At 40.0% G+C, this 17517-nt stretch overlaps 2 protein-coding genes across 6 annotated transcripts; both read left to right on the top strand.

Annotated features, from left to right (window-relative positions):
* The first annotated feature begins 1061 nt into the window (after positions 1-1061).
* Positions 1062-7423, top strand: manea (mannosidase, endo-alpha). 3 transcript variants are annotated; one of them, XM_042501365.1, is made up of 5 exons: positions 1062-1160; positions 2989-3598; positions 4236-4345; positions 5445-5521; positions 5685-7423. In XM_042501365.1, exons 2-5 carry the CDS (start codon positions 3097-3099, stop codon positions 6316-6318), a joined length of 1323 nt encoding a protein of 440 aa, XP_042357299.1. In that variant the 5' UTR covers positions 1062-1160; positions 2989-3096; the 3' UTR covers positions 6319-7423. The 3 variants fall into 3 exon arrangements, with proteins under 3 accessions (XP_042357299.1, XP_042357297.1, XP_042357298.1); XM_042501363.1 differs by having other exon boundaries at positions 1062-1292; XM_042501364.1 differs by having other exon boundaries at positions 1062-1348.
* A 3508-nt stretch (positions 7424-10931) lies between these two features.
* fut9a (fucosyltransferase 9a) lies at positions 10932-15518 on the top strand. Of its 3 annotated transcripts, XM_042500063.1 has the most exons (4): positions 10932-11299; positions 11423-11506; positions 13632-13870; positions 14186-15518. In XM_042500063.1, exon 4 carries the CDS (start codon positions 14194-14196, stop codon positions 15274-15276), a length of 1083 nt encoding a protein of 360 aa, XP_042355997.1. In that variant the 5' UTR covers positions 10932-11299; positions 11423-11506; positions 13632-13870; positions 14186-14193; the 3' UTR covers positions 15277-15518. The 3 variants fall into 3 exon arrangements, with proteins under 3 accessions (XP_042355997.1, XP_042355996.1, XP_042355998.1); XM_042500062.1 differs by having other exon boundaries at positions 10932-11506; XM_042500064.1 differs by lacking the exons at positions 10932-11299; positions 11423-11506 and having other exon boundaries at positions 13623-13870.
* The last annotated feature ends 1999 nt before the right edge of the window (positions 15519-17517 follow it).

Below are 17517 nucleotides of genomic sequence, written 5' to 3'. Positions count from 1 at the left end.
GGGGTCGTCTTTTCTTCTTTATGTACTCAGAAGACTTTTGTGGCCGTGGTGCTTCCATTTTCATACTGAGTCTGCCTAAGTAGAAAAGTCAGCATTTTTCTATGATGACTCCTCGATTTATCCTCTCTAATCCACTATAAAAAAAATATTTTTCATGTATTTCACTAATGCAATAGAATTTGCATTTTGTTGTGCAACTCTGCATTGTAAATAGCAAATTAATCTTAAATTTAGCTGTGCTTTGAGCACTTTAATCAACAACATTATTATTGTCGTGTAACAAAAATTATTAAATAAAAACAAATAAATGGCAAGACAATTCTTTAAACAGATATACTCCAGCACATAATAATGTGAATGAATCAGTGTGGAAGGAATGATGATGTATTTTTTCTTAGTTTGTGGAAGTACATACACATATTTTGTATCCATGTTTATCTGCCTACATTAATTTAATATCTGCTTTACTTACCGTGTAGATGAATTGTGCCTGATGGTAGAGATAAGCTTGCTGAATTTGTTTTGTCAGCTGTTGTTGTTAGCAACCAATGCAAAATGAAGTGGAATGTGTTTTTTTTCAAAATTGGATTGTAATAAAACTATTATTAACATTATTTTAGACAGGCTATATGATAATAATACACTTTTCTGGACATTTTTAACTCTTTAAAAACTACTTTTAAGTTCGTTTTCTTGTCATCTTTCACCGGTTTCTTGCTCGTTGTCTTTTTATGAAACTCAATTTCCACAGATTTCATTGATTTAAATGCTTGTGAAAGGCATCGATTTCACGTGCTGAATGCAGCACAAGAAATTGATGTCGATCCAGGTTTCAAATGGTTAACTGCGGATCGTTTTAGTGTAATTCGCTCTCCCAGACAAATGGGGGCGACATGTATCACTCCGCGTAAATTAAGCTGCTCTTTTGACTGTTGTTGACTGGACAGGACGCGGCTCGTGACAGCAGCTTCCTATATATTATGGATGGATCGCCGCCACTGCGCAGTCGCTGTCGCAGCATCTATAGATCTGTGATGTTTTCCGGGACAAGCTACCGCACCAGAAGTGCAGGTTGTGTCCCGTCCTCTGCATCTCATACAACGAAAATAATTCATGAAGAGTGGCCTGATCCTTTACATCGCCCGTGTTTAACGGCAGAGGTTGTATTTCTACGGTTTCATGGTTTTAATACGGAAAGAAGTGAATTGTTTGGCCGTCGGAGGATCAAACTAATGTTGTGTCACCGCTGTTATTCCTGGCTGCTGTTGACAATCCAAAGTTCATCACTGCAGGTGGAGTTGAAGTGGCTAACGTTGTTAGCTTGTTGGTCCTTTTGCATCGTTGAACTGTAAGCTGGTAGCTTTTACAGCTGTTATGTAATGCAGGTTAGCACAGTGAGCTTTCTGCATCTGACTGCGATTCCGCACAGTTTCCGCATAGTGTGCAGTCATTTAAAAGGATGTAGCTAGCTCTCTGCACCTTCATTCTGCAATTTAAAGAGTTTAATCAGCAGCCAATTTAGTTAATAATTCATATTATCTTTTCCAGCATAATTGCCAAACATTTAATGGTTGCAATCTTGTAGATTTGCTGCTTTTCTTTGCTTTACATCATAGTAAACTGAGTTAGAGTCCCAACAATTTCTAAATTAATTTATTACAGACATTTAATTGGCATCTTTTTTTTGAATAATTGATTAATTCAGTTCACCCTAATATCAAAAATACACATTTGTCTCTTACCTGTAATGCTATTTATTAATTTGGATTGTTTTTGAGTGTGAGTTGCAGATAATTGGAGATAAGGGCAAAGATGTTTGCCTTTTCAGGGATTTAATTTAATTAGATGGCACTCAGCTTGCGATGCTCAAAGCATCCAAAAATGACTTGTGAAAAACTCAACAGCAATGTCACTTTCCAGAAATCATGACCTGGTTACTAAAGTTAATCTACATGCCTTGTGGGCAGTTTTCTATTAATTATTTTCTTTCTACAGCCTCATTCCCAATGTTAAAAAAAACCAAAATGTAAACCAAAAAGGTAATAAAGATGGACCACTTGTCAGTTAGCCAAAAGTGTTAATCACAAACATCCCCTGCCACTTCATGTTAGTGAATAGGAAACAGGCCAAACTAAAAACTCAAAGTACACGCCATATACATTTTTCCCAAAGATGGTTTCTGTCACTGAAGGTAGTTCTCATCACCCTGACGTTTGTTCAAGTCTTTGTTTTTATGATAAGTTTGGTTTTAATGAGTTATTCAATTCTACAAAAAAGGGAACGATCGGCTCCCAATGACATCACCAGTGCGAGATGGCAGCGGCCATATCCTGAATATTTTAGCTTTAGCTTCACGTAAGCATAGCAGGGGTAAAGTCTGTGGCCTGCACTGAGTTTGAAAGACAGACTGAATAAGTAAGAGATACGTAAAGAGAAGTAGTCGACGTTAAGTTTTCACAGACCTCTATTCATGCAGTTTTTAACCGTTTACCTTTTCTCCAGTCTGTCTGTGACATCACGCCGACACACCAAAACAATCTAGATTAAAAAATAGCAGCGAAGAGGGAAAATGTCTGTTTTTAATTTTGGGGTGAACTGTTCCTTTAAGTAATTTTTCTAGCGAAAAGGTGGAAAGGCCAAACATTTGCTTCTCAAATGTAAATGCTGCTGTCCCTTGTGTTGTTTACATTTTGGTCTTGCTCTGTTGGTGAGGCTAAACCTTGAGCTCTCACATATTGCAATGTGTATTTTTCACTGTTAAATATATAAAACCAATAATCAAGAAAATGTTTATGAAAACAATCGTCAGTGTCAGCCCTAAACTGAACATCTTTTTGTTTTCGACTGTTGGTCAGACATACAACGAAGCTGAAGATGCCACTTTGTGTTATTGGATTTTCTTTCATTTTAAAGAGCAAATGATTAATGGATTAAGCTGCAATGTTCTTTTGTAACACGCTCGCATCTCCTGTTTCCTCAAACCTCCAGGCTGAAGAAAAATTCACTGAAGGAGCTTTAATGGCATCCTATCCGACAACAACCCCTCACTGCTGTCTCAACAATGAACTCTGGAAAGCCTCAGGCGCTCACTGAAGAATGGCAAGGTTCAGGCGCAAATCTTGCATCACGTTAATTGCTTTGGTGTTGCTCGTGCTCATAGTAACGGTGGTCTTGAAGGCGCTGACACCAGAGGACTCTCCGTTCAGCAGCCCTGTCGGTGTGGAGCTGTTCCCGGACAGAAAGAATGACGATCAGGTCCAGAAAGACAACAACAAACCTGACCAAACCAAAATGAATGATTCTGCTCAGTCAGACAAACTGGAGGCTTCACTGAGAAGGTTCCCTCCTCCAAACTACTACGTCCATGCCTTTTACTACGCGTGGTATGGCAACCCCAAATTTGATGGCCAATACATCCACTGGAACCACCCGCAGCTGCCACACTGGGACTTTAAGGTGGCTCAGGGGTATCCACAAGGGAGACACAGCCCACCTGATGACATCGGGGCCAACTTCTACCCGTCTTTAGGGGCCTACAGTTCCAGGGATCCCTCTGTTTTAGAGTCTCATATGCAGCAGCTGCGCACAGCGGCCATTGGTAAGACAGACTGAACCTAAACTTAATTTTATTTTATGATAGTCCTGGGCAATATGGCTGAAATATGTGAAACCGACCTGATTTATTCACCTTTAACATTGTAGGCTTCATTCACAAACAATTCGCATGCACAAATCTGAGCTTAGAAATGCCGGATTCATCAATATTAACTTACCTGAATTTTTTTGTGCTCTGCAAACAAATTTCGAACCGCCTCAGACCATTCAAACGCGCAAATGATGAAGGCCAGGCTGTCTGCATCACACAGCACCCCCTTGCCTCATGCTGCCTAACGTAAAATGAACTGGTTTAGGGTCAGTGCTCAGTATTGGCAGATACACTGAACTGAGATATCAGAATCTAACTTGTGAGGGAAAAAGTAGGATTGGTGTATCCTTATTGCAGTCGCATTATTGATATGAACATTTTCCAGTAATGTGATATAGTAAGATGTTGCAGATGTCTGTAAAATTACATGTAAAATAATCAAACTGACCCTCAATGTATTTAACTCCGTTCCACCATCATGTGTCAAAACTGACAAAACTCGACACTATCAAGTGGAAAAAAAACAGATTTTTTTTTTTGTTTATTGTCAGTATTATTATTGTGTATGGTTTTAACTGTTTATTCTCAGGTGTCCTCGCCGTTTCCTGGTATCCTCCTAATTTGAGTGACGATAATGGTGAGGCGATGGATGACATTGTGCCTTTGCTGCTGGAAGTGGCAAATAAATACCATATTAAGGTCAGTATGAAGATAACAGCAAAGTTAGTAGCCTTTTGTTTTGTATTTAGCAGCAGACTAATGCTGCGTTCACGTGGAATCAGACACACGGCAAACCGGTATCATTTTAGTGGACGAGAGCGAGAGAGTAAAATCAGGTGAGGCTGGCAACAGTAATGTGAGTTAAAATATTTAAATATTTTTAACTCTTTGCTGTCTTCCATGACAGAATTTTCAACTGGATGTTATGTAGTGCCACACAAAGCAAAAACACAGGCGAGTGTGTGCGCATATGTGTGTGTGTGTGTGTGTGTGTGTGTGTGTGTGTGTGTGTGTGTGTGTGTGTGTGTGGTGTATTTATTGTATTTATTCTTTTAATACATTGTTTATTTTCACACTCTTGTATGGTAGGTGCTGTACAAATAAAGATTATTATTATTATTATTATTATTATTATTTAAAAAACACATAAAATACAGTTGCATTAATTTGATTTACTATATTTTATCCCAGTCTATGTAAACAATGTGGCATCAGCATCATAACAAATTGTCAAGCATATTTCATATTTCATTCAACAGTCCTTCCTGTTTTTTTTTGTGTGTGTGTGTGTGTGTGTGTGTGTGTGTGTGTGTGTGTGTGTTTGTGTATGTGTTTGATTTTCCCTTACCGTCCAGGTGTTGTATGTCTGCTGTCCACCTGGTTCTGTGTAAACACAACATAAATGTTTGATGCAAACATCTAACATTTAGAAAACTTTGGGTGGGAAATCAGAGAAATTGGAAAATGTTTTGTATTAGATAAGATAAGATAAGTAATCCTTTATTAGTCCCACAGTGGGGAAATTTCCAACATTGCAGCAGCAAAGGGATAGCAAAATAGAAAGATAACTGTGCAAAATAAACTATATTAATAAATAAGTACAAAAACAAGGAATGTGCAGGATAAAGATGAAGGAAATAAAGCACAGAGGACGACATAAACAAACAATATATACAGTATTTACAACGCCGAGAAACTCAACAGTTAAATAAAGAATATTTATTTATTTAACTGTTTTATTTAACTCAACAGTTAAATAAAGAATGTTTACATATTGTTCCCATTTCTGTGTTTACAGGTGGCGTTTCACATCGAACCGTACAAAGACAGAGATGAAGTCAACATGTTCACTAATGTCAAATACATCATTGAGAAGTGAGTGTGTTTCATCAGTCAGCAGCTTACACTCCCTCTGGAAATCATTCTTTTGTGATTCATCGCATCAGTCGATAATATCGTGTTTGCATCACTCTCTTTATTCCTGTGACATTTTCCTTGTTTCTTTGTTTATCTTGACTTGTTTGCCTCCTCTCCTCAGATACGGGGAGCACCCTGCATTCTTCAAGTATCGGACAAACACTGGCAAGCTTCTTCCGCTCTTCTATGTTTATGACTCATATCTGATGAACTCGGAGCAGTGGGCCAAACTGCTCAAACACACGGAGAGTAACAGCATCAGGGATACCCCGTATGACGCCATCTTCATCGCCCTGCTGGTGGAGGAGAAGCATAAGAGGGAGATCCTGACTGCTGGTTTTGATGGCGTCTACACTTACTTTGCCACTAATGGGTTTTCCTACGGGTCCACTCAGCGGAACTGGGACTCCATTAAAGCTTTCTGTGAAGATAACAACCTGATATTCATTCCAAGTGTGGGCCCCGGGTACATCGACACGAGCATTCGACCCTGGAACTTCCAAAACACTCGAAACCGCATCAATGGCAAATACTATGAAACCTCGCTGAGTGCCGCGTTACAAGCCAGACCTGATTTCATCTCTATAACGTCGTTTAATGAATGGCACGAGGGGTCTCAGATTGAAATGGCGATTCCAAAAACAAGTCAGACTGTGTATCTGGACTACCTGCCCAATAAACCTGCAATCTACCTGGAGATAACTCGCAAATGGGCTGCGATATTTGGTGGGGAACGACGAAGATGGCAGGACTGATCTGACTAAGAGCCATAGCAGATGTGTATTCACGGTTGTATAAAATAATTACATTAAAGCTAAATGAAGTTGCACAGTGAAATGCAAATGATGAGAACAGACAACTGATTTTCAAAGCCACAAGCAAGCGAATATACCGACCAAAATTTAAATGCAACTTTGTTTTTGCTCCCATTTTTCATACATTTAAGGTAAAGAGCCAAGACTTTTTTCATGCACTCAGTAGATATATTTCCTTTCTTTTCCGCAAACAAACAGACAATCTTATTATTTGTAGCTGTACACCATCAAGAGGCCTGTGACAAATGCACATTTTGATAACAGCCAAAACGAACATTTAGCAGTTATAGTTATACAGTTGGATCATCAGCAGCGTCACTGTGAGCGAAATAAGCCTCGCCATCATCTTTGTTCAAACTAACATCTGTCCATAAAACATTTCCATTGTTAAAAAAATACATCCCAGAGAGGAAGAGTTAAACCAAAATTAAGTAAAATTAAATTAGTAGATATATTTCTCTCAAATTTTGGTTGCAAATTTGTGAAAATCCTTGTTAGTGAACACTTCTCTTTTTTTAAATAAAGTCCACCCTCCTGACAGCTGTGGCATATCAGGATGCTGATTAAACAGCATCGTTACCATGCAGCCGTGCTTCGGGATGGTCACAATAAAAGGCAGCTCTAAAATGTGCAGTTTGATCGCACAACACACCGCCACAGATGTTCCAAGTTTTTAGGAAGTGTGCCATTGACATGCTAACTGCAGGAATCTCCAGTGTTGTTTCTGTTCATCTGGCAGTACATCCAACCAGCCTCACAACAGCAGACCACATCACATCAACCCTTAGGGACTGTTTGGTGCATTTTGACTCACTTTTCATTCTTCATTTTGTAAAATTTTGGCTGTGTTCATGCATATGGCATACATTTTGACAAGATTGTGTATTTTTGTTTGACCTCAGAAATTCAAGCTCAGCTCCTACCATTAGGATAAAATACTCTGTGTAAACAGAATTGTTGCATTCATTAGACTGTTAAGTGCAAAAAATGCGCCATTGAAACCCATTCAAAATGCAAGTTTTGATCCCACAGCCATCAAAGCATAAAACCATGCATTGTGTTATTTCTGGGTGTCATTCTGGGCTTTCTAATTTGTAATTTGTTTCTATTTTCCACCTGATGGTGTTACATTAATTGTTGCTAAAAATCATTGGTATATCCCAGGCTGTAATAATTTATAAAAAAAAATACTTTACATGTAGTTTATTGAAAATATTTATATTTTTAATCTATAAACATAGTGGCATCATGACAAAAATCTGGCATTTAAAGGGTTCGAATACACACACAGTGCCAAAAGATGTATTGACTCCAGTCTGAAGTTTTGATCTTTTACAATATTAAAATGAAAGGATTTGTAATATCCATATGCATTTGACAGTGGTCATTAGAAAAAGACTCTGTAATGTCAACATGAAGATAAATGCCAGCTCAGGACTTCCACATTTTCAGTTGCCAGACTGTCTGAGATCAGTTGCAAAAACAAAAACAGCAGCTGATGCAATAATTAGTAATAAATGTCTGCACAAACGGTCTGAAACCGTCTCAGGGAAGCTCATCGTCATCACTGGGTTCTTGACCTGACAGAAGTTGGTCTGATGGCAGCTGGTGTGGCTGCATGTGTTCTGCAGATGTCGGAGGCCGGTTAGATCTACGGCCACATTAACAGAAATAACACTGGACATTTCTGCAGCTAGCATGTCAATGGCACGCTCTCCAAAACTTCTGTGGCTTTGTGTTGTGTGATCAAACTGCACATTTTTGTGACCAGCCCAATCAGCACCTTGATATACCACACCTGTGAGGTGGAAGGTCAAGTGCTCACTATATGGGTTTTAACAAATTTGGGGCAATTTGAGGTAAATATATCTATTGAGTGCATAAAAAAAATCTTGCATCTGACTCACACTTGTGAAAAATGTGAGCAAAAACAAGTGTTACATTTTAGTTCAGTGTTGATTATCTTAATTTTGGCTACAGTGATGTTATGTGTGTGATTTTTTACACTTATTGTCAGTTTAAATGATCAACCTTATTACTTCCTGTTAACACAGCCTTGTACATTTTGGGATTCATAACGTAAACGGCATGTTTTATCATCGACTCCACCGTATCCAGCTGAAATGTGCATAGGCATGTTTTGCTGTTCTGTAATCTGTGCCTACATTAAACCTCGATAGACATTAATAAAGTGCACCCTGGAAAGCAAGGAGAGTAAACAAAGCAGACTGTTGGTGTAAAGCTGTCACCTTCCTCTCCCTCCAACTCTTCCTCAGTCCAAAAACAGTACAAGAGAAAGCACTATGTAGATCTTGATATTTGAAAGGTGTGTCGACCTAAAATAATGAATCATAGTGACTAAACAGTAACGGAATGTCAGGACAGCGGTTCAGTTCCTGAAACATGCAGAGCCCAGAGCAAGTGCAGGGCGAAATAAAGATTATTTTTATCTGTGGGATAGTTTACCTTCTTGTTAATGGTCTGATAACATCGTACATGCGTTGTGCATTTTGTAATGTGTCACTTAAAGAGATCTCTATGATCTTATTTTTTAGAACTTCCTTGCTGCAAAAGTTTCATTTCAAGTCACTATGTCTTGTTTCAGCCCATCTGGCGAGCTCTAATAATCTCTCTTTTACTTCTGATTTTGGTCTACTGCTGAGGAGTATCTCTTGCTGTGTTTTAAATCACTATGATGCACTACATACCCAAAATGTGCACTATTGTCCAACATACCTGCTAACTTTGACAGTTTGGTGCTGAGTGAGCAGTGAGCAGTGAGCTACTAGAGCTTTTAGTTTAAAGACATGGCCTTTAAACTAAAAGCAGAGAGGGCAGCTTATGAAAAACACTTATGTTGCATTATGGTACAAAATGTTGTGATATATAGCCTTGATTTTGACTGTTCTTTTTAAAAAAATCTGTCTCTCCTAAGTCCCCCAACTTCATAGATTGCTCCAGGGATGACCTTATTTCAGGCAGTTTACCCCAAAACAATATTGATATTGACAAATACACAGAGTATCCATACTGTTTTGGTACAAAGTGTGGATGAGGAAATGTCAGACAAAAGGTTAGGGAAGTTGAAAAAAAGCTTTGTGTGCTGTCTAAGTCAGCAGACAGTCATCACCCTGATAACTAATGACTTCACACCCTGACATTTCCAAGTTATCAGCTGACAAACTGTTGAACTTCTCGTAAGCGTGGGTGCAGCATAAAAGCATATGTGTGAAAAGTGCATTGGCGATGTATAGATATAAAAGTTCAAATACTTAAGGTGTAGGATAAAAGTTTCCATCACAATATACACAAGTGCGTCAGCCTAGTGTTACATATAACATACTCGTCCGCAGTACTTTATAAACAATAACAATGGCATGACTTGGCAGAGAACATTGTTTGCAGTCTCCGTTTTCTTCTTTGACTTACTACTACTGACTGCTTTTTAAATCTTACATGGCGGGTTGCACACACGGCACGTCGCCAAAACATGACACCTGTGGCAACCATGATCCCCTCCTGACAGCTGTTTCATCTATACAGACATCATTTCAGCAGTTACTACCTACAGTGGCAGCTTAAAGGCGAGACAACTCTGTCTCCCCATTTCCACGACTGTACCTTTTATACAGAACAGGAAGACGGCATAATGGCGTGAAATTACTTCCTTGAAGAGGCGGCGTTATGCTGCGTTCCATTCAAAGTTGGAGGTCAGAATTTCCCGGCTGAAATTTCTAAACTCCAACTTTCAAGCTTTCAAGGTGCGCAACATCAAACATAAAGGAAAAATGTGACAGACAATGACTAACAGGTGTTTCTGTGGCTAGTCCATGGACAACTGCACCGTTAACGGGGCTGCCTCCTTTCATATTTGAGCGAAACAGAGGAAAAACAATACATACAGTAACAGATGCCATTATACATTTTATTTTTTGAGGAATTCGAACTCGGAATAGTATTCCATTGTACTTTTTCTAGTAGGAGGTCGGAATATCTCAACTTCCGTGTTGTATGACAGACAGCATAAAAGTGTGAGATAATTTTGAGTGCATTATGGGAATTGGAGGATTTAGCGGATTTAGTTTTGGTGCTTGATTGATAAAAGCGATCGATTTTGACTAATCTTTTTTCTTCCCCAACTCAGTGTAAGTGCAATAGCAAATCGCCTAGTGCATCTTTAAATGATTAATGAATGATCTTATAAGGATAATGTGCGATGCCAAACGTTTAATGGCCAGAAGCTGAAGTGCCTCTTTGTTAATAGTAGAATAATTATCCCACCTTATGTGCTCAGGCATGATCTGTAGCGATTGTTGTTAATAAAATCATAAAAATGTTGTGGGAAAAATGCATAAATTGCTTAGTTACTGGTTGTGGTGCATTCTCAGTGACTGGCGGTCATAGTTCAGCATTTGGCTCACCGCTACATCATTAAAAGGCAGCCATGTAACACATAGAGGTCCCATTATTTTGTTCCCGGGATAAAGAGTCGATGCAGGCCCGAGGGGGGGGGGGGGGGGGACCTTAAGATCCGCTGCAGCAATGATTCACCTGTTTATTCAGAGGAGAGCCTTCAGCACATGATTGAAGTTTAATATGCATTAACGCTGAATCTGAGCATCACACTCATACGCACACACACGCTCACTGGAGCTCCGCCACAGCCCGCAGCTGCATTGACCGTAAACAGAGCAAGGTAGCGCATGGGCAGCCAGCAGGGAATTATTCCACATCGCATCACATCAGTGAGCATACATGGCGTCCTCACACACCGAGACATGTATTTAGTGTGCGGGCTGACGGAGTAGCCGCCAAATTTTTATTTTTTTATTTTTTATTTTGCAGCCATCATTCTTTGCGTCGGTGTGCAGCAGCAGCAGCAGCAGCAGCAGCAGGGAAGGATTCAGCGCACATTGCTACAGTAGGTATCATTTTTCTGGATCAAGACGATGGATGTGGGTTCATCCGGATCTATTCCTGCAAATACGGCGGACGGGCGCGATTTTTTATTCCAAACGCATCCGCATCTTCCGTATGTTGCAAGGTGTCTTTGAGGGGAAAAAAGGGTACGCGGACCTCTGGAGGAAATGAGAAGAAAGGGCTATTTTGACTCACGCCTGTCGAGATGGTGAGTGAAATGCATGGCTGTTTTTTCTCCCTGCACTACATGGCTGAGCAGCGGTACCTGCTTTGACGGCAAATCCTCGCCAGCTAATTAGAAATGATCTCACTGTAAATTCACATTTCCTCAGGGTGTTTATCTCTACATGCATTTTTTTCTGTCTTACATTTCAATGCACTTGACCATTAAGGGGATTATAAAGGGTTTTCTCCAGTGAATATTGTTTTTACTTGTCTTTGCATTTTTTTCCAGCATCATCTTCCATGCTATTATTTATATTCTGCGCGTTTTTGGTGCGCAAAAAGGGTGTCGGGCAACACATGAAATATCCCAGCGAATCTTTCAAATATTGCCATCAACTTGGATGCAGTATCACGCCTAAAGACAACCATTTTAAACAGTGGCTCCACTATAGCATCACGTTTTAAAATGACCTTCAGTGCTCGGTGGCTGGGAATTAATTCTCACCTGGGATGGAGTGTCCTTTTACACTCAGTGATTTGGCCTTCACACTGACAAAAAAAAACATCAATCAAAGTGGAAATAAGAGAAGAAAATATCTTTTTTTATTGCAGGACTCTCCTTTTGCCTCTTATCCTACCTGTTACTAACATAAAGGATTTGATGCATCTCCGTGACTGATGTTACCCAAATCTGTGGTTGCGTTTTTTTTTACCTCCCTCTGCCTCTCTCCAGTCATTTCTAGCCTCCCTGCAGACTACTCACCCATGCGGTGCTCTTTCAGTGTCCCAAATACATCACAATGCATTTGAGAAAACCCCCCGTTATGTTATTTAAAAATCTGAGTGGGGATGCTTGAGCTGCACATGTCTCACCCAGGTCTCATTTGTTGGCGCAGAGATGCAAAGAGGGAAATAAGGAGTGTGTGAGCCCTCTCATATTAAATGCTCTGACCTCAGCAGCATCACCATGGAGACGCTATAACTTTACCACACACTGCATATTTAATAGATTTTGATCTCTGCACTACAGTACACTTTAGCTTTCTTCTTATGACACCAGCATATGAAGTTATGCACGGGCAGCATGCTCTGTAAAGCAAAGAGCTTATCACCGCTGCTCACAACAAACATGTTACAACTGTGTATAAGAGGATTTGCATGCATGCAAATGTATTGATACCGCAAGCTTTTAAAGGAATCTGGCTCTGGGTTATGTGGCCTTTTAGTGCTGATCTGTGTCTCTAAATCACACATGGGAGAGATAAAAGGGTGCATAAGGCCATTATCATATGCCACATTACATATTATACAAATTGTGAAATGTGAAATTGTGAATTGATGTGTGAAATTCTAGAAAAGTCACCTCTTGAGTTGCTTGTATGGCCTCTCTAAGCAACATGCAGGTGTGTTGAGCCCCACAGAGTTTTCAGAGTCAGGGGGCCTCTCTATTCTCCTCAGCCTTAAGATGGCAGCATTCTCTTACAATACATATGGTAAAACTAATAACTGGAAGCTTATATCCATACTTAAGCAATGAATTTGAAATAACATCAGTGATTAACCCTTTGATACCTGAGTAAATTGGCTGGATTTCTTTCAAAAACATGGGAGGAAGGCAATAAGCACCTTAACAAGATTTTGCCCCAAAAATAATTTTTAAAAAATGACATGCAAATAAGCACAAAAAAACCTCAAAAAAGACAGAAACTTTTTTTTCTGCAACATAATTTAAATTTATAATTATTTCAATTAGCCTGTAGTTTTCTGGACATTTTCCCATATTTTCTTGATAATAACATTCCCCCAGCTATTTCTCAGGTCATTTTCTTGACACCATTTAGTAATTTTTAAGCAATGTGTAAGACATTTCTTGCCAAGTTGTCTATTGCCTTTTACTCCATATTTTTAAAAAAAATTATCAAACCAATTTTCTCACGTTCCAGAGAGTTAAATTCTTGTGAGAGGCATCTAAATGCAGCACCACAAAACTGATGTCGATTCAGGTGTTAAAGGTGTCAACCAGCAATTTAGCAATAATCTTCTTTATTTTCCAGCTAATTGAGACGATTTGTTTGTGGAGATGAAGCTCTGCATGTTGATTGCACAGACATGCTTTTTCTACAGCCCTAATTGATTCTCTCTGATTCTCTCTCCCTGCTCACGTAAAGGAGGCGTCATTGAAAGGACCCGTACGTTCAAGATCACCTCATTAGATCATTAAGGATCATTGTTAATCACAGCGAAAGGAGCACCTCTTAGCTGTGACCTGCAATTTCTTTTGTTTGTCTATGAGCGCTGAATCACAAAGAAGACTGATCCCATCGTCGACCCGATGTAGGAACCGCTCTCTCCGATTCCCACAACCTCCACTCTTGCTTGGATTTCAGCATTCAGTCAAATCCACCAGGTTGGTATAATGAGTTTGTGGAGGCAACACATTTTCCTTTATGAGTATTGATCCAAAGTAGTGTGTGCCTTACGCACAGCAGGGTGCATACTCATGGATTATAGCAAGAATAGGAACACTGTGTTCACATGCAGATGCTCACAAGCCAAGTGTATTTAATTGAGGCACAAATGATCTTCGGAATCAATGATCCAGTACAATAGATTTCATAAGCACGTGGTCGTAATTTGCAATACCTGTGCATGATTAGATGATTAGTCTGGATGTTGCGTTGATCTTGACTTCTCCTTTTTGTCTTTGGTGTGCCCGTTCCAGGACAGAGTATGCCATCTGCACCTTTCCACAGAATCCTACGACCCCTTCTGCTCGGCACGTTCATACTGGGATGCTTTGTGACTCTGTTTTTGATGTATTTTAAACCATCCACCAGCTGGTTATCAGGTCCCGTAGAGTCCACAGTATCCACAGACCGGGTCAAGAACCTCTTCTCCACCAAGAGCGACAAAAACGTGACCACCGTCCTGATCTGGCTCTGGCCCTTTGGACAAACCTACGACCTGGGCGTGTGCAGCTCTCTCTTCAACATTGATGGCTGTTTCATCACAGCGGACAGGAACCTCTACAACAAGTCGGATGGGGTCGTCATCCATCACCGGGACATCTGCACCGACCTGTCCAACCTGCCACCGCTCCAGCGACCATCCTTCCAGAAGTGGATATGGATGAACTTGGAGTCGCCTTCGCACTCCTCCCAACTGCCTGGGATTGAGAACCTGTTTAATCTGACTCTCAACTACCGTCAGGATGCTGACATTGAAGTGCCTTATGGGTCAATCGTAGCAGCGGAGGGCGAGGAGGACTTTGTCCCACCCAGCAAGAACAAACTGATCTGCTGGATTGTGAGCAACTGGAACCAGGACCACGTGCGCGTGAAGTACTACAATGAGCTATACAAACACATTGAGGTTCACGCGTACGGACAAGCCTTCGGGGAGTACATCTCGGACCAAGACTACTTCCCTACCATTGCCAGCTGCAAATTCTACCTGGCTTTTGAGAACTCCATCCACAAGGACTACATCACTGAGAAACTGTACAACCCGCTTTCTGTGGGGACTGTGCCGGTGGTTCTTGGCCCGCCCAGGCAGAACTACGAGAACTTTATCCAGGGGGACGCCTTCATCCATGTGGACGACTTCACCTCGCCAAAGGAGCTGGCCGATTACCTGCTGCTCTTGGACAAGAATGAGGAAATGTACCTCAGGTACTTTGAGTGGAGGCGGCACTTTAAAGTAAAGAAGGCCTATTTCTGGGCAGAGCACACATGCCTGGCTTGTGATTACCTGCGTAGGCACAAGGAGTACAAGGCATTCAATAACCTTGACAAGTGGTACTGGGGCGGATAGTGCTTTGAAGGGCTATGCAGTGCTTGTTTTGTTGTTAAAGGCTGTGCTTTAAGGTTTTTGTCCTTCGGTTAACATGAAGGTTCATTACTGTTCTGTCCAGAGCTCCGGAATGATGTTTTTCTATTGGTTCAGTGGCCAAGTGACACATCCATCATGTTTTTTAAATTTTTTTTATTCACAAGCCAATTTTGCTAAGCCTTACTTTGCCTTTGGTGTTTTTCATTTATTATTTATTCTTTATGAATTACAAATGCACTATGTTTATTATTTTAACCAATGTTTTGCTTAACATGACAACATTTGCTGCTATTTTTTATGTTTTCGTTCTATTAGTGCGAATGCTTGATTGTATGGATTTTCCTGTATAACAGGCAACATTCATGACGCAAGGTTGTTTTTTCTTTTCATGAAGTGGATATGACAAAAGTGTTGGCTGCAGACAGACATAAAAAGTGCAAATATTTATGTAATATTTATTCAAGTGAGGCATTATATGATAAAAAAAAACAATCTCATCTGTGCTAGTGATGCAGTCACCTATGCAGTGTTTACTGAACCCAAATGTGAAAGTAGTTCAATTGTGTCATGTACATATTGTGTATTTTTGGAATTATGTAGCTGTCATCTTTCCCTCATTTTTTTTTTTTTTTTTGTTGTAAATTTGCACTGCAACCAATTTTTACATGTGTACAGTAAGACAGGCGGACATGGTATTATGGAGTTGGCACATGGTGATCATTACCCCGGTAGTCTCCAACAGCAGATGAGACTCTTCTCTGCGAGAGGGAGGTTACTATTTTAATCAAGTTGTGAATTGTTCATTGTCACATGTGATGTGTCACAGTGCAGTTGGATCCCATGTGGATGATGATAGTACAGTACAGAGCCGTTGTACTGCAATATGAAACTCCAAGACACCTCATTATGTCGCATTCTGATTTGATCTGTAATTTTAATTTGAATGCGGTGATGGGAAAGAGCATAAAATGAACATACTACTGAAGCTGTTTTACTGTGCGTACTGCCATCCCACAATGTGACATTAAATATTCACACAGATATTTTCAACTATTTAAAGCAGATGTTGGTGAAGTGGGTGGGAATTAGAGTCAGCCCACATGTTTGAGACCTAAAAGACAAAATGTGAAGGATGAGAAAAGTTCACAATTGCTGCAAGATTGTCTGTCTTTGAATCATCACATCGCAGTACTGTTTGGGGAGTGAAAAGGTTGCATGTGAACGGTATTTTTCTAGATTCTTTTCTGTTTGTTTACACTCCTGTTTACAGTTTTGTGGCTCGCCAGCCAACCTACACCACTCACGATCACACCACGAAAAGCATCAGCATCTGTAGATATCACTTTTAAATGTCGTCAGAACAGCTATTCCACTGAACAATGCATCTCAACAGCACTCAGCAGCTATTGACAAGATGGTTAATGTTTTTACAGAACAAACTGTGCAAAACCAAGTCAACATTTTATGCAAGATGAGCTGGTGTCTTCTTGGTCAAAGTACTCAAAGGTTTCAGGTTATTATCATTTTGATATTTCTTCACTGTCAAAGGGACCATTGATGTATATTAGAATGAAGTCAATTATTTTTCTTATGGAATATGGCTCCAAACGCCATATAGTGAAACCTGTATATAAACCTTGTAGTGAACTGACTCATCATCTGGATCAAACCAGCCCACTAACACAGATCATTCCTGTACCAGACTGAGCGAGCTCTAACAGTGTTGATGGGGAAAAGAAACAGTGTGTTGTATATATTTTTAATGTTCAAATCTCTTTATAACAAGCAAATGTTGTCGGGCTGTGAATTGAATTTGCGGGGCTTTTGTTGGTGCTTCGAGAGGCTGTGAATCAAAAGTGAGAGACACTTGAAAAGGATTTCCAGCACCAGAGACAATGGTTTTAGTGTTGTGAGGTGGACGTTTTCACCGAGGGAAGCAACAATTTTACACTTTTTTTTTTTTTTTGATTAGGCGGTAATCTTGTTGGCATGACCTAATTGAAAAAGTCGTGCCAAAATGCAGCAGAGATATAGCACTTTTTATTCATGTGGAGTTGTGTGACTCACTGTGCTGGTGGCTGTCTTTAGATGAAGCTATTGTGAGTTGAGAAACTGTCATCCAAGACCTCAGCTGTCCCACAGATTAACTATGAAACTGCCACTCATGGTTTCATAATGTACAGTCTAATCTCATGTATGAAAACAATGGTTTCTTGTCAAATG

The sequence above is a fragment of the Plectropomus leopardus genome, chromosome 14 (genome assembly GCF_008729295.1).
Source record: "Plectropomus leopardus isolate mb chromosome 14, YSFRI_Pleo_2.0, whole genome shotgun sequence".
Taxonomy (NCBI): Eukaryota; Metazoa; Chordata; class Actinopteri; order Perciformes; family Serranidae; genus Plectropomus; species Plectropomus leopardus.
This window is presented reverse-complemented; position numbering and strand designations above follow the sequence as displayed.